The sequence below is a fragment of the Cannabis sativa genome, chromosome 4 (genome assembly GCF_029168945.1).
Source record: "Cannabis sativa cultivar Pink pepper isolate KNU-18-1 chromosome 4, ASM2916894v1, whole genome shotgun sequence".
Classification (NCBI taxonomy): Eukaryota; Viridiplantae; Streptophyta; class Magnoliopsida; order Rosales; family Cannabaceae; genus Cannabis; species Cannabis sativa.
In genome coordinates this window covers 12,626,072-12,647,614 of record NC_083604.1, presented here as the reverse complement: position 1 = coordinate 12,647,614, position 21,543 = coordinate 12,626,072, and the positions used below count along the sequence as shown (strand labels likewise).

Genomic DNA, 21,543 nt, shown 5'->3' with positions numbered 1-21,543 from the left:
AGTGGTAAGGCTCACGATGCAGAACTCTAATTTTATCTCCTTCACAGCCAAAAGTAAGCAGAAACATGTCTGAGGATTCAGAAATTTTAACTGGAAATCTCCCATCCCAGTGGTCAGCCATTTCTTTTTTCAATGTAGACAACCAAACCTTTTTCTTTGTAAAAAATTTAGCATAAAGGACTGAGTCGACGGAGGCCAGGGGAGAAATAGCTTCAGTGTCATCGAAGTCAGAAACAGACTCCTCATCCTCAGTTAAAGTTATTTTTGCTTTGATTTTGTTAGTGAATGGATCAATAAGAGAGTAATAACCAATGTACAGCAGTGAAAGAAGAGAAAAAGAAAGAAAAAGCAGAAGAGTAGATAAAGAACGAGCGTGGAGAAAGGAGAAAACAAGAAACTGATAGAAACTGCTAAATTCTGAGTAAAACTGGAAGAAAAACTGATAGAACCCCAGGACGGTAACTGCCTCAGAGCACAAAGTGGGTAGACGCTCTTTTTTTTCTTTTGAAATAATTAAAGTTTGATTTAGTGTATATTTTTTTAATTATTACTAAACAAAATACGGTTTATTTTGTAACTTAGTATAAATATGGAACTGTCGTAATAAAATCAGAAATTATTTGTTAACAAGTTGTGCATTATACAGCTAAGAATAAGGTGGAGGTCAATTTTTGTGTTTATGTAGAAAAGTTCCATTTCTTTTCTCAAAAGGAAAGCAACTATTGAGTTTGTTTAATTATGGAAGAGAAAGTAGATAAACGGACATGATGACTACACGTGGATTTGATCGAACTTGCCCATTACCACGTGTCCAGATATCAAAATGCCACGTGGTCCTCATAAAGAATCATGCGTGACATACTCATCTGAATTTTCATTACTGAAATTCACAGAGAAAAATCCAAAGATTTATTTGAGAACCAACCAGAGCCATGGATTCAGAAGATCCCAACTTAGAGCTCGTCAATGTCGCCATCCAGAAGCTCAAGGAGGAACAGAGACAAATCAAAGAAATCTCCGAAGATGACGACGACGATCAGCTCTTGCTCTCCCGATTGCTCTCTCAGGTTTCTCTCTCGTTTCTTTTTTCAATCTATGTGTACATGTTCTTGGTATAAAGATTTTGAATTTAAATTTTGGTTTGTTGCAATTGAAGAAACTTAATCGGGTATTTATTGGTTTGTTTCAACTTAAATTTATTTACAGTTGGAGTCACTAAAAGGAGAAAACAATCTAGAGCAAGACGTAGTGGGCTTAAAGAAACTAGGAGAAAAAGGTGATAATAATGATATAGATGAAGAGATAAAGAGTGAGGCTTCAAATGAATCGGACAGTAATAATGGCTCCTCTGATATTTTGGACAAAGAAGAGATTGTAAAAGAACTTAAGAAGGTTAAGAATCAGAACCGTTTAACTCACTGGCTTCTTTCAACCATGATTGTTCTCACTATTGCTTGGCAAATATCTGAGGTGTCTCTCATTTTGAAAATTAAACAAGGATTTAACCACCCTTTTAAATCCGTTGGTGGCATATTAACATGGATGTTGAAAGGCTCAGGTGATACAAATAATAGCAAAGATGAAGAAAACCACAACAACCCATTTGAATTTGAAGCTCCTTCACTCCCTTCCCTCAAGATTCCTGAGCTTCCCCATGTGGAATTGCAGGATTTAACTTCTTCTAACCAAGAAGAACACTAATGTCTTATTGTTTGTTTCTTCTATTTATATATATACCTACTATTTATATATGTGTGTGCGTGTGCAGTTGTGATGTGAAAATCTTTTTTGCTCTATAATCGACCTCTTATTGTACTTGTTTGCTATTTTGTTTCTAGTAGCATTTCTATCACTACATACAAGAAGAGCTGTTGTCGAAAATGCTTTTGTCTGCCTAAATGACTTCAAACCACAGCACAGCAGAGAGAACTATTATTATCAACTTGAGCTTACTTTAGCAGAGCCATTATGATTGTGATCAACTGAAAGGAATGAAAAATGGAATAAAAAAACAAAAACGGCAAAGTACAGAATCTGTCAACAATGCTAGCCAATAGTTAGAAACGAAGTTTAAATAATGTTATTCCTTTCTTTCTTTTACTTTTTAATATGGAGTAAAAAAAAGCTATATAATTTGATTCGCACCTTTATGCATTTTTCCTCCTCTCAATTGTTTGGCCGGGAAAAATGGTGTCTATCATTTTTCCACATGTAGGCAGTTATCAATTTTTGGTCAATTGTTAGATGATTCGATGAGAAAGAATGAATTGACAATTTGAGTCTGTGACTACATACAATATAAATGGAATAAAGCCAAATACACACTTCTTTATTTGTTTATAGGTGCATTCTACGACCTGAAAAGAAACGGAAAGGTAAGATTTGCCTCATAGAAACTTCCTGGATTATAACTATTATTAAAATTCAACATTAATAAAGATAATGTGAAAAGGTAAACTTCAATTTAAGCCTTCAGTACCGAATTCAATTCAATAGTTATCAGGAAAGTAACTTGAATCCATTTAACCAATCACAACCAAGAAAAACTCAGAACCATAGACACAATGGGGAAACTACAACTTAAACAACAAATTTTTTTAAAATTTTAAAAAATAAAAATAAAAATTCCAACTTTTCATTTGAGAAGTCTAAAAGTAACGAGTGATAATAGCAAACTGGTTTGTTTCCCAAACAATGCAGACATCATTTCCCATCTTCTCTTCGAATTGCAGAGAATGTTCTCATTCATGCATAATTCAACCGGAAAATGTCATTAAACACGTAGAAGCTTCCCTGTGGTGTTGGCATCAAATGGAACATCTGAAAATGAAAACAAATACACAATCACTTAGGTTATTTGACACCATACATACACATTGCCACTAATAAGCTCACAAAAAACAGCCATGATTTCAAGTTTAAGCAAACCCCAGAAGGAAAAACATTATACACAAGATGATAAAATACTATAACCCATGTTTAGATACCAAAGTAGGTGTCAAGGGAGACTTCAACATCAAAAACTAACCACCATTTATGTCTGACCATTTGAACAACTCATGAATATTATAGCAATTAATGAATATATTCAATTCAAGAAAAGTGATCAAGGAACCCAGAAACAAATTAACCATACCTAATGCAAAACCACATATACACTAAAAGTATCATTCCAAACACACAAAACAGCGACAGTAGCAGACATAATATCGTATCTACATAAGATTAACAGGCAAAGTAGATTAATCAATAAATTGAAATCACCAGACCAATTGCCAAGAACAGTAACAAAATCAATTAATAGCTGCTTCAATTTCAGATAGATCAGCTGAATAATTAGCTGGATTAAGACAATAATTTCAAATCAAATAATTCATTTTCGCTTTCCAACTGTTAAAAATCGAATACACACGCCAATCTTTTACAAGGAAAAAAAAACAGTGATCTCAAATCAATCAGCAATGAATCAACCAAAAAAAAAAAGGTCTGGTCCGAAACCCTAAAACCCTATCGAAAGATCCAGAATCATAATAGCAACCAAACAAATAAATGGAGGAAATAAAAAGAAAGCAGAAGAAATAGGGAGGTACCTGGCTAAACTTGAGAGCGTGCTGTTCGCCGGCAAGCTGGAGATTGCCGCTGACGAAGACAAGCATTCCACCGGCTGGGCCAGAGGGCTGGCAATCGACGGTGCTGATGTTGTGCTTGCACTGCTCAAAAGGAAGACTAGCGAGCTTGGCTACGATGTTCTGGGCCCCTTGGAACTTCTGACCTTCGAAGGTCAACATGGAGGCGTCCTGGTATAGGGTACCCAGATTGGCACGGCTGGTATCGAAGGTGGAGTAGTAGTGCTCCACGAATGCCTTTGAAACTGCGTCTGGATCCATTTCCGACTCCGATCAAGGCCTACCCACCGCCAAAAGCGTTTCGTTTTTCGCTTAAGTTTCACGCTAAATGCAAATCTAAATAAGAGAATGAATGAGATGAAAGACTGCGAGGGAAGTGAAGTGATGACAATCCTATTTTTTATTATTATTTTTATGTTTAATACATTAGCTTTTTTAAAAAGGACAAAAATAAAATGGGCCTACTATTAGTTTTATGGGCTTTTTGTTGATCCTTTAAGCTTCTTGGACCGGATTAAATTGAAAAATACCACTTTTATTAATCAATTAATCAAATTTACTTCTAATTTTATATTTAATTGAAATATACTTCTTTTTATATGTATTGTACCCAAAATACCTGACATAAGAGAGTAGAGAGAATCTTGAAGTGACATGAGCAAAATTAGTATAATATTTAAAAAAAAGTAAAAATAATAAATTTTAAAAAAAAGTAAAAATAAGAAAAAATATAGAGTGTAATTTCCACCTAAAAATTTACTTACGTTTTCTTTACACCTTGCATGTGCTATGTCTAGATCTGTACAAAGGGCATAAAGTTTTGTCAAATTAGCAAAATCACCATATTTCTGTTGGAATATTGGAAATGACTGATTTATGAAAAGCTAATCTTGAAAATTAACTCTTTAATTTTGCACTTAAGGATTAAATTCACACAACACGAAGTGTTGCTTATAGGAAAATCCATCTACATGAACGACAACTAGCATAAAATGTAAAGAAAATACATTAACCATACTTTACATTAACTCCATTCCACTCCAGACTAGACTATGTACATAAATAATCTATTGTCAACCATCTGAATTCTCATCTACTAGCTTAGCTTCTTAACTAACTGGTAATTTAGAAAGAAGTTAGGTTGACTTGATGTTGCTGCTATGGGAATGAAAACATATCCACATCTTCTAACCCGTACAAATCAGCAAGTTCAGACGATGCTGCTGCTGCTGCTGCTTCAATGCCCTCATCACCACGTTCGGCCTGCAGGAAACATTCATACAAAGGGGACCCCATTGGGGTAATAATGGAATAAGTTTGTAAAATCCAAGATTCCTGTAAACAGTTACAATCTACTGATAAAATGTGACTCATTACCTTAACCTGGCAATACTTCTCAAACACGCGAATATATTGTTGACGTGCCTCTGAGGACTTCACCATTGACATTACACGTGAGAAAGCCTCTTTAATTGTTCCATCAACTTTCTGCTTGCGGAACACCTTAAGAATGTCTTCACTTTCATCAATTGGGTCTATCTCAGGCCGGTAACCACGCAAACCAGATCCTTTTCGTCGCCACCTTAGTACAACCTTTTCTAGAACTCCCACAGCCCAGCAGATTACTTTGTAACTTTTCCTAATTTGATAACCTCTAACATGAGCCTGCAGAAAATAAGATAATTTGATGAGTTAACAGACTACTTAGAACGATAGTTAACACTTTATTTCCCCCTTTTTCCATGAACTACACTCATAAATTGCAATTCATTTTAATAAATAAATAAATGAGGTTTTGTTCTTTGCTCAAAACAGTCTAGAGTTCAAAGGAATGCAAGGTTTACAAACTCGTTGGACAGAAGATCCTCATTTAAAAACATCTTGCAAACAATACTTTTTAGCCAATATTACAAAAATGAAAGTGATGTACCTGTATCTTGACAACTTTCTGGCGTAGTGCTAGGAAATCTTTGCGCCCTTTCCACCCACGATACTTTTTCTGAATAGATAATGCAGCTGAATTGTAATCACGTGGGTTGCGGAACTTCATCTTTGACATTGCTGAAATATCGTTCAAACTGAAACCATACTCATCTTCATTTATATTAGAATCAATGGCTTCTTTCTGTTGTTTCCTGAAGGAATGTGCCCTGAAAGCAGACTGTATGCGTGCAGCAGCCTGTGCTGCATTCCGGACAGCAGCCAAAGTAGGTTCAAGGGAAAGCTGATCCTCATGGGCGATAAGGCCATGCTTTGATATACTATTTATAGTGTTTTCAGCTTCAATCTCAGCAGAACCTTTATAAAGCTCACTTTCTTCCAGAGTAAGGGATGACAGGTGGCTAGTTAATGCCACTTCTGCAAGATAACCAGCAAGACCCTTATGCCCATTGGAGGCTGCAATAGAGGCAGCTGTTTTGCCTATTGGATCTTGTGAACATGGATCTGTCACTGCTCCAGCTGATGCACCAGAAGCTATAAGCGCAGCAACCATTTTTTCCCTGTTACAGATGAATAGTTAATAGTAAAAAAACATGTACACATTTTACAGGACAATAGCCACAAAATCAAGCTAGTGTATGCCAGAAAACAGTTTTAGGCGTTGAAGGAACTAGTTTTGTTTTTTAGTGAAAATGGCTTCTAGTACCTTCCAAAGCGAGCTGCCCAGTGTAGAGCAGTCCATCCATTGATGTCACGGAAATTTATACTCACTCCGGAACTAAGAATTGGGTTTATGGCCCATTCAAATCCCAACCCAGCAATCATATGTATTATTCCTTGCTCTTTCTTGGATAATGGGCATCCTGTCTGATCTTGTTGCTCCTGGGATCTAGAAGATATCCACTGCAGTAACTTGTCTTTCAGAAGCTCTTCAAGAATCAAATTAATAGTACTAGATAAAGTACCACTACCATCTAAAAGAGACTCTATTAGACTATCCCAAGAATCTACATCAGCTATCAATTTTTGAGGGGCATCCAATACTTTATTATCTCTTCTCGGCATTGATGAGTCTGACAAGAGCAACTGTACAAATCTGACGAGTAATAGCAACTCCTCTGGACTCCTTGTTGATTCTGTCAAAGGTGGATTACCTTGAACACAACTGCTAGGCTTAAGACAGTACTCAAACTCTTTGACTTCACTGCACGATTGTCGATTACCAGCAGTAATGCAGATAGTCACCTTCCCGGAAGGGTGAGGAGGAGCTTCACAACGTAATACTCCGTCTTGAATGATTTGAGCGGGAACTTCAACATCACCAAACATACAATGCCATGTAGATTCTGATGAATCACAAAGAAACGATCCGACAATGATTATCTGCATAAAAGGATACAAAATACATAATTTAGGCTTTGAACCCTAACTCATAACTACCAGTATGGTAGCTAAGTTGATATTTCTGCATTTCAGTGTATTTATCATCCAGACTCCACCCTTACAAAAAAAAAAAAAAAAAAAAAAAAAATCATCCAGACTCCACTGGAAGAAACATATTCATCTGTGCTAGTATGTAATATGCACCGCAATAGATATCAAACATTCTCTAAAAGAGAAAAGTGAAATAAGGCAAGGATAAAGTACTCTTATTTTCTTGATAAAGAAACATCAGGAGATGCTTGTATTGGCCGCTGGTTTGTTAACAGGTTGAAATTAGAAAGAAGAACATGATCTTGTATGATATATACCTTTGTAGCCTCAGTGGCATACCCCCATTCTGGAGATATTTCGTGAATTGTAAATTTCTGCTTTTGTTCAGTAGTCAGACTTACACCTGATTCAAGTGGTCCAGTTTGGCCTTGATCAAACAACATAGCATAATATTCTGAATTGGTGTCAAGAACTTTTGATGAAGATGGATATGAAGAAATTTTAAGATGGTCAACTTCTTGACACATCACTGAGGAAGCTGATAACACATGGACATTGTCAACTTGTTGGAGCTTTCACCAAATTAAAATTAAAATAATGGTAAAAGGGGCTATTTGCATGTATCATACCATTATCAACAATGCTACTACTGGATTTCTGCCATTGAAGGTATTCCTGCTCTTCAGTTGGTCCATTTCTTGTATATTCTACGTGCTGCCAAAGTAGAATGACGTCAACAGTTCAATTGTTTTTATTCAGTGCATTAAGATTAATGTTATTACAAATGGGACAAGCAGTTAAGAAGGCATATAAAATAACTAAGAAAATCTGTCACAAGGGAATACAAAATTACAGCCTGTAAAAATTCATCAGGGACTCACAGTTCCATTCAACAATGCATGATTATTCTGGCACTCAACACCTGAAGAAATATTGCACGAGTCAAGCATCTCTTTCCAGGATACAGACTCCTTTCCTCCATACCTATGTTCATGCTCAAGAAGTTGACGATGATCTCCACCACTGTCACCTAAGATAATGAATCCACATTAACTTGGTCCTTACTGGTTCTTTGATGAAGAATTTTCTTAACTTCAGATTTTTACAATCCTACCAATCTCATTTTCATGAAGCATGTACAGAATTCAAGTCCAAAAAAAAAACATATAGAGAATTTTTTTCTTAATTCTGGTTCTTGATGTTTAATTTAGCATAGGTTACTTCAGTGAAAATAATCAAATCACATTCTGCTTGCTGCTTTTGGTACAATTGGGTATAAATTTTTGGTTATATGTGCCAAGAAGTAAAAATCAGAGCAAACAAATTACATGTGTAAGCCAAAAAAAAAAAAGAGAACGAGAACAAATATATGAATCATAATCGTAATAATACAAAAAAAGAAAAAATGAAACCGAAGAGCAAAGAATCATATATATCCTGTGTGTGTTACCTGGCACCCCATCAAATCCAGAATAGCATTGATCAACTGCAAGATTTCCTGGTTCATTAAAATCTAAAAACGTATTTGGATTGTACATCTGATTTTCATATTCCAGTAGATCTGGATCATTTGGATCTTCAAGCTTACTAGGTGACTCGAAGTCTTTAACACTATCCTCATTTAGACTTAACTGCACCTCAAGTTTTCGTAAAGCTTGATTAACATCACCCTGTGTTGTACTCAATATCCCTCCTGTTCCATCTATACTGTCATAATGCCCGTTTCCATTTGATTGGATTACTGAATCTGAAGTAACTTCTATTGACCCTGGACTATAACTCTGATAATCACTAACAAAGAGAGATCCTGCATTTTGAGTATTAGAGGGGCTAGGGCTCTGGCTGAAAGACAAAAATGATTCTGGGGATAGTTGAGTAGCAGAGCCAGAGCCAGAGCCAGAGCCAGATCCCGACCTAGAACTGGAATTTCCCTGGAAAGCACCAAAACACAAATGTTGATTTGAAACTCAAACAAATAACTACTGGCTTCCACAAAATATGTTTCACAATCTTTCAAAGTGGTTAGCTGCTAAACAACGAAATGTGTATCTACTGATCCAGGTTAACGTCTTTTCCTGTGCTTCAAAAAAGGAAGTCTAGATAAAATGTGCAAGCTAGGCAGAAGTTCTAGTAATGAGAGTAGAAAGAGATTTTAATTTTCCTCTTTCTTTCATTCTCTCTTATCACTTGCTTTCTTTCTATTTTTTAATTTAACTTTTGGCTTCCATAGATAGACTACCATTATAATTCATATAAAGGTGTAAAGAGACTAGCACAGCTATAATGATGGCAGTTGCATGTTTTTTAATGAATAAAACTGACAAGGGATTGATGATGCAAAGCAATCTAAAAAATTACCTCAGTTATGTCTCTGTAATGAACAAGAACAATGTGCTCATACGCCCTGCCAATATAATTAAGAGGGAAATGTGAACATATCTAATACAGGTAATTCAAATTATATAATACTTAGTAAGTGTGCAAATTTAGTTTTAAATAGAGATCAGGTATGTAGATTGCATAGCCATTTTGTAATAAACATGTTTGTGTAGTCCTAAGTCTAATTGACACCAACAAATATTTTTGAATGATGACTTAGCAGACACAAAATAACAGCGAAATTAGTAGAATACTTACGGATCAAGTATCCAATAGCTACGTCTCTGAAAACTGGGATTCTCTTCTCCATGCGCATAATAACAGTTCAAAGTTTCAACATTTCCCACCTAATCAAACATGCATCTTGTTATCTCTCAATTTAAAAACTCAGTATAGAATTTCATCAAATTCAGAATAAATCATGTTAGCACGTAACAAAGTTATAAACTGAGCACATATGAAGTCAGAGCTTGTGCAATTCAGTACCAAAACACTCTGTCACTGATGAAAGTGTTCAACTGCACATTATATATGTTGAATCATTATACTATTTAACATGATAAATCCAGTATGCGCCACATTTCCAGCATAACTTACTTTAGAAATTTTCAAACAAATTCTGAAAAATTGGGACAATCAAACATATTTGAGCTCTTGAATATTATTTATATGCACCATATTTTGATCAGTATAGACAGTTTTAAGAGACCTTAAGGCGTTCGTGTGCTTCCCCAACAGTTCTTCCATCCTTCTTTTTACGCCAATTATGGCCATCTCTACGAAAAAACCGAAGGATCCTCTTGTTATAGAGCAACAAAGATCCACCTGTGAAATAGTCCAGTTAAGACCATAAACATTATAAACACACACAACTTCTAAATTAGATAGAAAGAAAAGAAGTGTAAGTGAATATTGTTACTTGTTGGCTTTTTAGGCGGCTCCTGGGTAAGTTTGTACTTCTCATGGTTCTGTAAAATGAAGAGCACTTCCGCAGGCTTCAGCCAACGGCTTTGAGCTTCTTGAAAAAGATCATTAATATCATACCCTGAAATAATTTAGTACAAAACTATATATCATGACTGAAGTTTGGAAAAATCTTCCATCATAAATAATCCCTAACAAAAAATGAGTACAAAAGGAAGTGATTTTGTTATCAGAGCATCTTCAACTATGCTCTCTACACACACTCCTTAGCTAAAATAGGGAGTGAGACTTGAAAAAATAAGCTCCAACTATACAAAAAATACCCTCTAAGATAGGGAGCATGATTAGAGCAACAACAATAAAAATGACACTTTATTTTAGTTTTTTAGCTTAAAAAAAATAGAGAGTATTATTGGAGATGCTCTAAGTTAGCAACCTAAAAATTCCAAGGAAACTTCAAAGAAGTATGCTAAATTGTAACATAACAGAGATAACATGAACCACCTGTGCAGTTCCAAATCCAAAACCTTCTACATGAAACCCTAAGCTAAATAATTAACTAATTAAACTAAACTCAATTATTAACATTTCTGTGCCCGATAAGCTTCAAGAAATTGAAAACAAATTCTTCAAAGTCAAAGAGTTAGGAAAAGAAAACGAAATAAAATAAAGAAATATCTGCAAATCACTAAGAGTAATCAAATTTTTAACTTCCTAATTTAATCCGGACCAGGACAAGGCCATGACAATTACTTTTGGAAACAATCGAAAAAAAAATGAGAAATTTATTAAGGTTGTTGTCTCACCATAAATGATCAAACAAATCTATTTCGACTAGTATTTACCTGATTGCATCGCTTTCATTTCAGCTGAAAAAAAGAAAAGAAAAAAAAAACAAGATCAAAGCCGGGCGAACTGCTCCAGGGAACAAGTGACAATCATTTGAAGTTGACAAAGTACGGACGGTGTCCGGTGGTAGAGTGAATCAAATCAACTACAGTTCAACCGTACTTTAACGAAACAAGAGTACTATGTTTCTCTGAACAAAACCGGGTCCGGCTGCCGGACCAGCTCCGTTCCCGATTCTGGTTCACTCTTCCCGAAAACTCAAATAGAAAAAGAGAGAGGATTTGACTTCAAAACTACGTCGTTGCGACAAGACCAAAACCCACTAAGACCGACCGATAGTATAGCACGGTCACCAGTCAGCACCTTCCATATACCCAATTAAAATGTGTCACTATATCATTTAAGTGAGAAATTGCTTAATTTCGTTGGGGTGGGTCCACATGATTCAACCCAATCTAATAATTACCGAATTTGTGCTGTCTAAAGTACAGTAGAACCTCTATTCAAGAATACACTTGGGACCAAGTAAATTATATTCTAATTGGGAGGTTATAACTAAATAGAGTTACACTAGAAAAAAAATTAAAAAACCAAAAAAATATCAATGTAACAATAATAACAATAAATAATCATTAATACTATATCATAATAGAAATATTTTAGAGTAAATATAATTTCATACATGTATTATAATTTAAAATAAAATTATTAATTTTACATAAATAAATTTACAAAATACATGTATATATTTTATTAAGATGTAATTATTCTTATATAGAGGTATATTTTGTTAATACGGGACTTAAAAAATGTATAACTAATTACAATTTAGAGATTATTCTTATTTATAACTGGCCCAAATCGGGACTTGATTTTTTTATAACAAATTAGAGGTTATTCTTGAATAGAGTATTTTTAAGAGGTTCTACTGTAGTTATAAAATGCTTTTTTTTATTAGATAATAATAAGTAATTATAAAAATGCACTCTCCCTTAATGGGATTTGGGTGCTCACCCAATAAAATATCCTCGTACAAATTGGATGTGAATTTATAATTTTAGATTTTTTTCTGTTAATAATTTTATTTTTCTTTTTTGGCTTAAGAATTGTGTGGTGGAAAATGTATTAAATTGTGGGTATTGAACCATTAAAGTTTAAAGATGTCATTTTTTTTTAAGCATAAGTTTAGAGATGTGAAATGTTAGTATTGAGATTTATATGATTACCTTCCAACTTTCAAGTCACGACAACAGTCTTGTATGGAATAATTTAATATTAGTTTTTTTTTTTTTTTGCAATTTAATATTAGTTAATTAGGAAAAATAATAAAATAAAAGAGATGTGGATTGATTTTTTTTTTTTCAAAAAAAAAATCCACATGGATATTGCTGTTCCCAGATTTTTCAAGTTGTAAATGCTTTTATCATATATTTTGAAAAAATATTTGTAGCATTATTATTTAACTAGTAAACGGGCTTCGCCGTAAATATTATAAAAATTAAAATTTTATATATAAAATAAATTATCATGCTATTTATTTATTTGTTTAATTAGAGAATCCTGCCATTTATTTAATAATTAGGAAATAATTTAAGTGTGTGGTTTTATTTTGTTTAATGATATATATTAAATTTTAATTTGTAATAATTATTTTAATAATATATTAGTAAATTTTACTAACTTTAATTTTTTTAATTTGAAAAATAAATGAATGTTGTAGAAAATTTCATCATACAATTTTTGACTATCTAATAAAAAAAGTAAACAAATAGATATTTTCAAAAATTATATAGTAAAAATGAGAATTTAAAGAATTCTTATACAAAATAAAGGTGTAAACAGAAAACAATCAATAAATTAATAAAAAACTGATTCAGACTATATGAGCATCCCTATTCGTAACACTTTTGAGAAATACTTGGAGCTTCCCCAGCATATTGGTCGCTTAAAAAAGCAAGTCTTCACTACCTGTAATATAAAATCTAGAACCATCTTAACAAGTGGAAGCACAAGACCTTCTCGAAAGGTGGCAAAGAAGTTCTGCTTAAATCGGTCATACAAGCCATCCCCATCTACACCATGGCTTGTTTCCGCCTTCCTTCTTCCACTTGTCATTCCCTTGAATCTATCATGGCTAATTTTTGGTGGGCTTTCAATGCCAATAATAACCCATCCATCCACTGGCAAAATTGACAAAAACTCTATCTGTAACGCCCTAAACAATTAGGCACGCTACCCAAAATACTTATGAAACCCTAATCCCCTAAACGAGATTACTAATCAAAAGGGCGCAAAATTTAAACTTTTATAACAAAAGGAATGAAAATAAACTTGTAATACTTTAAACTTTATAAACTAAAAGTTACAGAAATTGGGATCCCAAAAACATTTACAAAATATTATTACAAGTCTCTTTCTTTCAGCTGACCTAAGCGGCAAAATAGAGTATCAAAATACATCTCTAGTAGACCCAACCCGCTTGGTCTAGTATGGCCCGGACATGTACATTCTTCGCCCAGCTCCTGAAACTCATGGCTGATCAGCTAAAGTCTTAACCTGTCCTGCACAGTAAAGCACCCGTGAGCCAAGCTCAGCAAGACAATATAAATCATATAAATAATATGCTCATCATGCTATTAAATTAGTAACGCCATTCACATATCACTACAACATTGGACACTAATAGCGGCGGACCCCTCCGCCGCTATTAGTACCCTTTCTGGCCGCTAAAGGGCAATAGCGGCGGACCTCGGCCGCTATTGGTCCGCCGCTATTGCTTGGCCGCTATTAATAGTATTAGCGGCCAAAAAAGGGGTCCGCCGCTAATACTATTAATAGCGGCGGAGTAATAGCGGCGTGGTCCCGCCGCTAATGCCCTTGTCAGTTTCGTGTTTCGAGACTGACAAAGCGCATTAGCGGCAGGGTCCCGCCGCTATTACTCCGCCGCTAATGCCCTACAGAATAAAAAAAATATATTATAAATGGTTATATATAAATAAATATTTATAAATAAATAATTATTTATATAAATATTTAATATATAAAATTTAATTAATATAATTATAACAATTTAATAAAATTTATTGACAATTTAAAAATGTCTCCAAAGTAATTAACTTTAACATATTAATCATAATAAAATATTGTCTCAAATTTAAACTAAATTATTACAAAACATAAATAAATTATTCATTAACATCTTCATTTAAGTCTCTAATTATAAAATCTTGTTCCGGATTATTTTCGTTACGAGTCCCCGAAGCCCGTGGCGGAGAAGGCACATATGCTTGGTCTGATGATAAACCGAGTGTTAAATTACTGAGCTCAGCTTGGTTGAAAATGGGAGTTGAATAAAATTGGTTCTGTTGCAATGAACTCCCAAATAATCCAAAATCAGCAAAGTTTGAGCCGAGCGGAGGAGACTCTGACGGTGTTCGGTATAAGAACTAATTTCCCATTGGCGGAGCAGACTGTTATTCTTCTTTGAGGAAGCTAGCCGAGGAAAAGATTGGGGTTCTTTGCTGCAAAAAATTTTCAAATTGCTGCTGTGACAAATTTTGGAATTGTTGTTGCGAAGAAGGCTGAAATTGTGGTTGCGAAGGAGGTTGTTGTTGCTGTTCCAGAGGAGCGGCATGACTCTGAGAAGACGAACCACCAGGCGACTGCGACTGACTATACGTTTGAATGAAATTGTCAAAGCGTGGGTTAAATATTTGGGCACGTTGTTCAGGCGTCAAATTACCCCCCCAAGTGGCACGCATAGCTGAGAATATATCTGCCACAGTGCTCATCATTTCAGTAGTTGGTGCAGGAGGCACCGTCGATTGAGTTTGAGGGATTGGTTTCTTTCTTTTGCCCTTCAGCCTTTTACCCACGCCTCTTTGATAGTCAGATCTTCGACCTAGAACTGTTTCCAAAACGTCAAACTGATAACCAGTATCAGATTCAGATTCAGTGCCGGTATCGCTCTGGGATTGCCGTTCAAGTCTTTTCCTATCAAGCTCCTTGATCAGTTCCTCCTATTTAAATCAAAATTATTAGAATATATTATTAATATGAAATATAAATTTTAATAATGAATCATTTTATTCACTTACATAATCTTTTGCAGCTAATTCATTAACGAAAGTGCCAGACGACTTTTTCACATGGATCTCCTTCCATGCTTCAACTACATGCTCTCCAGCAGGACCCCCCTATACGAACATAAACAATTAAATTAGTTTATTATAAGAGAAAAACATTATTAACAATTAAAGAATTATTACATACCATTCCGTGGCGTATGGAAGCCAACGATTTTGTGCCTTGCGTTGTTGGATATTTCATTAGTTGCCGATTCGATTTATTTTTAGTTGAACGATTCAAAAAGGCCTCACTAACGAACAATTCGCAAACCGGTTTCCAAGTCTCGGTATTCAAGTAGTCAGGGGGGAATTTGAGAACTGTCTCCCAATCTTCTGGTTTTTTGTAATGTTGTTTAAAATGCTTGTGTCTGAGCGTCTTTCGCTCACTATACCGCTCCGCCATCACCGAATATAAAGTCCCCATAAGTAGGTCTCGGTGGGGATTCCCATCGATATCAAAATAGTACTGTGTAATAAAATAATTTAAAATTATATTAATTTACAAATGAGGACATAAAATTATGACAACCATTAATAATTAAAAATCACTTACTCTTATTCGATTGAGCACTTGATCTTTATATTGTTGGGGTACATCAGAAAAATTTAGATGACCACCCGGGCACAACATGCTTACTTGTTGGCCAAGAAATCGAACATAGTTGCTTGCTTAAGTGCCAACAACTTTGCCTGTTTCAAGATCTACCTCCACCGGTAAGGGCTTACCAGCTTCTCTCCTTTTTTTTTTGAGGTTAGCGTTTGCTGCAACCCCACGACGCTTTCTGATCGGAGGTGGAACTACATTTATTTGAGAGAAAAATATTATTGTTAGTAAATCATACATTCACTATTTACATTCAGAACAATGTTAGATCTGAAAAAATATGAAAACCTGATTTGCAGGACGACGGTACCCTAGAAGGATCAGGGGGATCCCTGCCATCACCATCTCCACCATGGTATGTCGCTAACGTAGCTGACATTGTACTTTACTTTGAAGACGGAAAAAAATGTAAGATTTTACAAAATGTGAAACACATAATTGAAAGTTCACACAAATGTTAATGTGAAAGAAATTAAAAATTCATTTAATTGTAAAAAGTTTTAGTAACAAATGTTTACAAAATAAAAGTTACACTGACGAATCACTATCATTTCCATCATTCACCAAGTTTACATTTTCATCCTCCACATGTTCAACTAGTAAATCATCTACTTCTTCAGCAACATAGTTTTTATCAAGTTCATTATTCTCTATCTCAGAATCCACTAACTGATCGGACGATTCAACAATTACTGGAGGTTCATTCGATTGTAATCCTCGAACTATATTGTAATACCCAGAATTAAGAAAAGGATTAGCAAAACCCTAATTAGATAATTATGAGTTAATTGAGGAATTATATTAATATATAGTTCAATATATGTGAAATTATATGAAATTTAAAATGTTAAAGATCCCGTTGGTGAGCCAGGGGCATTTTGGTAATTATGACCCGAGAAGGGTAAATTGTTGAGATTAATTTAATTACGTGCTTAATAGAACTATATTATTATATAGTATGCATGTGTTGTCTTTTCAGGTGTGTTTTGACAGGTTGGCGCGGTATAGTCACACCCGGGAATTTCGGGTCGAACTGGGTTCGGGCCCGAAATGTAAATTAAATTGATTAGTTGGCATTTTATTTGATATGTGATAATCTGAAATTTATTTGGTAATATTTGAGTGTGAAATGGCATTTATACCCTTGAAAGTGCTTGTGTTTGTTTTATAGCCCTAGGGGCAAAATGGTCATTTGACCATAAGGGATTTACTTTGAATTAATGATTTTTGGAAAGAAAAGGAGTTATTTTTCTGGGTTAATCTCTCTCTCACCCGAACCCTCTCTTTCCCTAAAGCCCTTTTGGTTTTCAAAGTATGTTTGTGGAGAATTGCTTGGAAATTGGGTGTGAATTGGAGCTTTGGATTGTGGTTTCTTGAGCTTGGAGTCTAGGTAACTCTTGCTGAGTTTTTATTGAATTTTAATTAGTGGAATCTTACTGAAATTGTTGTGAAAATGCATGAATTAGTTGATATGTTCTTGCTCATGCATGTTTCTAAGCTTGGTGTTTAATCTTGATGATTTTTGGTAAGAAAATGCATGATTTATGTTGTTGAGCTTGTATTATGATTATAGGCTATTTTCTAGCTTGGAATCATGTGTTCTTAGGATGTTTTTACTGCTGGAAATTGTTTGGGTTATTGGTGATGAAGCTCTTGTTCAAGAGCTTGAAGTTGTTTAGTTAAAGCATGAATTTTATGTTGTTTGAGTAATCTGAAATTGAGGAATTATTATTGGAATTGATGCATGAAATAGGTTATTTTGATCATCTAATAATTTCTAGCAACCTTGTTGATTTGAAAGTTTGGTTGAGAAATTGGAGTGAAAAGATTGAGTTTTGGGCTGAAAATTCGAGTTGAGCTTGCTGGTTTTCTGGGTTCTGCACCCAGATGCCGCGACATGCTCTGGAGCATGCCGCGGCCCGCTCCTCTGAGTGGACCTGGGAATTGGTCCCAGGTGCCGCGGCATGGTCTGGGGCATGCCACGGCCCGCCCTCGTGTTTTTGGGCAGTTTGGGTTGAATTTTCAAAAATGCATAACTTTGTGATCCGAACTCCGATTCGGGAGTTCTTTATATCGTTGGAAAGCTCGTTCCGAGCTCTGTATGATTATCTGAGTTATAAATGCCATGTTTGAATTTTATGAGTTGAAAATCAGGGGTTAACCCTAAGTGTGAATTATCCCGGATTTGTGTGACTAGGATTACCGGCACCTGATCAGGAGCACCCGGGGATTCAGAATCTCCTTTTATAGCTGGACAACAGGTAAGATAGTGATTAGCACGTAGAGTATGCGCAGTGGCGCTTATATTGTGAATGATATGCATGAAAGTTTAGTAACCGGGATTAGGGTTATTACCCTAACGTGAGCGGTTTAATAGCCTAGGGTTATTACCCTAATGATATATGTTGTATAAATACTATGCCATGTTGGATAAATATATATATTAAGATTATGAATTATGCACTTAAGGCATAATCAAGCTAGACTCGGTAAGTTGGTACCTTGAGTTAATTTTAATGCGATCTATGGTTATTACCCTAGAATATTAAGAATCCAGTGAAAGCATGAGTTAGGGTTAACATTCTTAGTAAATGTTATCTGAGTATATAGAAGTGTATTTTATGAGTGATTACTTGTTTGTAAGTTAGGGTTATTACCCTAAGATTATATATGTTGTAATAAATGTTGAATACACGCATGTATGTTATAAGTTATGTGAATGAGACATAACTGGGTTAGACCTGGTATATATCACCAGGATAAACCATTGAAAGAACGTAATGTATGGATTACGTATATATATAAGAATAGGGTTATGCGAGCAAGGCATAACCAGGTTAGGCTCGGTAAGCAAAACCGAGGTAAACCCTACTAAGGCCTTATCGTATATAGACGTGTGAGAGCAACACGTAGGTCTACGCCACGTAGACATAAATAGGCATGTGAGCGTAACATGCAGGTCTACAGTAGATAGACCAATGGTGCAGTGGGCACCATCAGTTATGTGTTATACATATTAAGATTAAAGGTTATGCGTTCAAGGCATAATCAAGTTAGACTCGGTAATCAGAACCGAGATGAACTATTCTAGGGCCTTATTGTAACTAGACGTGTGAGAGCAACACGTAGGTCTACGCCACGTAGATATAAAGAGATGTGTGAGCGCAACACATAGGTCTACGCCACGTAGACATAAATAGGCATGTGAGTGTGACATGCAGGTCTGTGACACACAGACATATATATAAATGGCATCATTGTTTAAACAGTATGATGAGCATATTATTATTGTTATGTTATATACTGTCTTGCTGGGCTTGGCTCACAGGTGCTCTACTGTGCAGGAAAGGGTAAGACATTAGCTGGTCAACCATGAGTTTCAGGAGCAGGGCGAGGAATGTACATGTTCACGCCACTTCAGACCAAGCGGGTTATGGGTCTAGCAGTGTTGACTTTTGTATTCTGTTTTGCCGCTTAGGTCGGCTAGTAAGAAAGAGCTTGTAATAATTTTGTAAATATTTTTGGGATCCCAACTATGTTTGAAAAGTTTAAATATATTACAAGTTTATTTTCAGTCTGTTTAATATAAAAGTTTAAATTCTGCGCTGTTTTTAATTAGTAATCCCGGTTAGGGGATTAGGGTTTCATAATCATTTTGGGTAGCGTGCCTAATTATTTAGGGCGTTACATATATAATCTTTTAAGTCGAGGTGTCAACGGAAAATATCGCATGACTTTGCAAGGAACTTTTTTTGCTTTGCCGTTCTCGGAAGTAACCCAACGACTAGTTCCGCAAACTGGACAAGCCTCCTTCGATGCATTCTCCTTATAAAATAGGCAACAATTATACAAACACACATGGATAGAGTCATAACCCAAGCCTAATTTCTTCAATCTCTTTTTTGCCTCGTAGTAAGTTGCTGGAATATTATTTTCCTTCGGAAATGCAAACTTTAAAAGCTTCAACAATTCTTCAAAGATGTTATTAGGAATTTTTCCTCTAACTTTTAAATGCAATAGCTTTGCTAAAAAGTTGAGAGACGAAATCTAATCACAACCGGGATACAATTCAGCTTCAATTTCCTCAAATAAGTCATCAAAATGAGGGTTTGTGGTTGGTTGTTCATCTTCTCCTTGTACATCCTCTCGATCAAATACGTGTGCTCTAACCCTATCTATTTTTTCAAACCTACTATTTATACATCTTACACAAGGACATCGAATTCTTCCATCACAATCCTTATGTTCTGATGCCATTGCTAAAAAGGCTTGTAGACCATTCCAAAATTCATGGCAACCACGATTTCTGATTTTGGTCCAAGACTTATCGATTGTCGCCATCTACAATTTAGGCGACAAATAAAGTATTACAAATTTGAATGATTTGTTAAGTGTTATGAAATTTTATGAATAAAAATTATGCCATGTATATACATCACTCTTGTATATCCATCGCTCTTTTCAACTACTTATTAATTACAATTATAAAATTTTATGAATATTTTATGAATTAAAATATATTTAAATAAAAAATTTATTTATTAAATTAGTACTCTTTAATTTTTAATTTTTTAATTTTTTAGTTATTTATTATTTATACAAAAACAAATTTATTTTTTAAATTTAAATAAATATAAAATATAAAATTTTATGAATTAAAATATATTTAAATAAAAATTTTATTCATTAAATTACTACTTTTTTAATTTTTAATTTTTTAATTTTTGAGTTATTTATTATTTATATGAAAACAAATTCATTTTTTAAATTTAAATAAATATAAAATATAAAATATAAAATTTTATGAATATTTTATGAATTAAAATATATTAAAATAAAAATTTTATTTATTAAATTACTACTATTTAATTTTTAATTTTTTAATTTTTGAGTTATTTATTATTTATACAAAACCAAATTTATTTTTTAAATTTAAATAAATATAAAATATCAAATTATGAATATTTTATGATTTAAAATATATTTAAATGAAAAATTTATTCATTAAATTACTATTTTTTAATTTTTAAGTTATTTATTATTTATATAAAAACAAATTTATTATTTAAAGTAAAATTCATTTAAAGTTACCATTTTTTTTATTTATTCATAATTTTTAATTTTTTATACCACCTCAAAAATGCAATAATAATTATTTTTTAAAAATTTAAATAAAAGTTTTATTCAAATAATTTAAATATTTATTTAACTTACCAACAAACTTTACTAAACTTACTAAAATTAGTTTTCAACAACTTTTTGAATTTTTTTATTTATTCTAAATTTACTAAACTTAGTTTTCAAATTTTTATTTAACTATCCAACAAACTTTTTAATTTAAATAAAATCTAATATAAAATAAACAAATACACATTTTTCTTAATCTAAACAAATAGAATACCATATATATATTACTGTTACAATATATATAAATTATATAAACATTAATATATACTACATATTTTATATACACATATATATAAAAAAAATATCAATCTTATATATATATATTTACAACTTCTACACATTAATAATAAATATATATATAAATAAAACATATATATGCACAGATTAATATATACAATATATATACTACAAAATATATTATATACTTTATATATATAAGATACACTACAATATATATATATATATATACAGA

At 33.7% G+C, this 21,543-nt stretch overlaps 3 protein-coding genes across 6 annotated transcripts; 1 reads left to right on the top strand and 2 right to left on the bottom strand.

The window, feature by feature from the left end:
• The first annotated feature begins 617 nt into the window (after positions 1–617).
• On the top strand, positions 618–1,865 carry LOC115712722 (uncharacterized). The gene is made up of 2 exons (XM_030641061.2): positions 618–1,067; positions 1,207–1,865. The coding sequence occupies exons 1-2, from the start codon at positions 933–935 to the stop codon at positions 1,699–1,701; spliced, it is 630 nt and encodes a 209-aa protein (XP_030496921.1). The 5' UTR covers positions 618–932; the 3' UTR covers positions 1,702–1,865.
• A 578-nt stretch (positions 1,866–2,443) lies between these two features.
• On the bottom strand, positions 2,444–4,048 carry LOC115712723 (nuclear transport factor 2B). Its single transcript, XM_030641062.2, has 2 exons — positions 3,591–4,048; positions 2,444–2,820 (listed from the first exon to the last, which is right to left on the bottom strand). The coding sequence occupies exons 1-2, from the start codon at positions 3,885–3,887 to the stop codon at positions 2,746–2,748; spliced, it is 372 nt and encodes a 123-aa protein (XP_030496922.1). The 5' UTR covers positions 3,888–4,048; the 3' UTR covers positions 2,444–2,745.
• A 468-nt stretch (positions 4,049–4,516) lies between these two features.
• LOC115712129 (calmodulin-binding transcription activator 4) lies at positions 4,517–11,538 on the bottom strand. Of its 4 annotated transcripts, none has more exons than XM_030640364.2 (13): positions 11,150–11,538; positions 10,300–10,425; positions 10,090–10,205; positions 9,639–9,727; positions 9,360–9,405; positions 8,452–8,932; positions 7,883–8,031; positions 7,631–7,715; positions 7,319–7,539; positions 6,274–6,950; positions 5,557–6,127; positions 5,004–5,291; positions 4,517–4,889 (listed from the first exon to the last, which is right to left on the bottom strand). In XM_030640364.2, the coding sequence occupies exons 1-13, from the start codon at positions 11,166–11,168 to the stop codon at positions 4,785–4,787; spliced, it is 2,973 nt and encodes a 990-aa protein (XP_030496224.2). In that variant the 5' UTR covers positions 11,169–11,538; the 3' UTR covers positions 4,517–4,784. The 4 variants fall into 4 exon arrangements, with proteins under 4 accessions (XP_030496224.2, XP_030496225.2, XP_060969267.1 ...); XM_030640365.2 differs by having other exon boundaries at positions 7,319–7,404; XM_061113284.1 differs by having other exon boundaries at positions 4,517–5,291; positions 11,150–11,529.
• Positions 11,539–21,543: the final 10,005 nt, after the last annotated feature.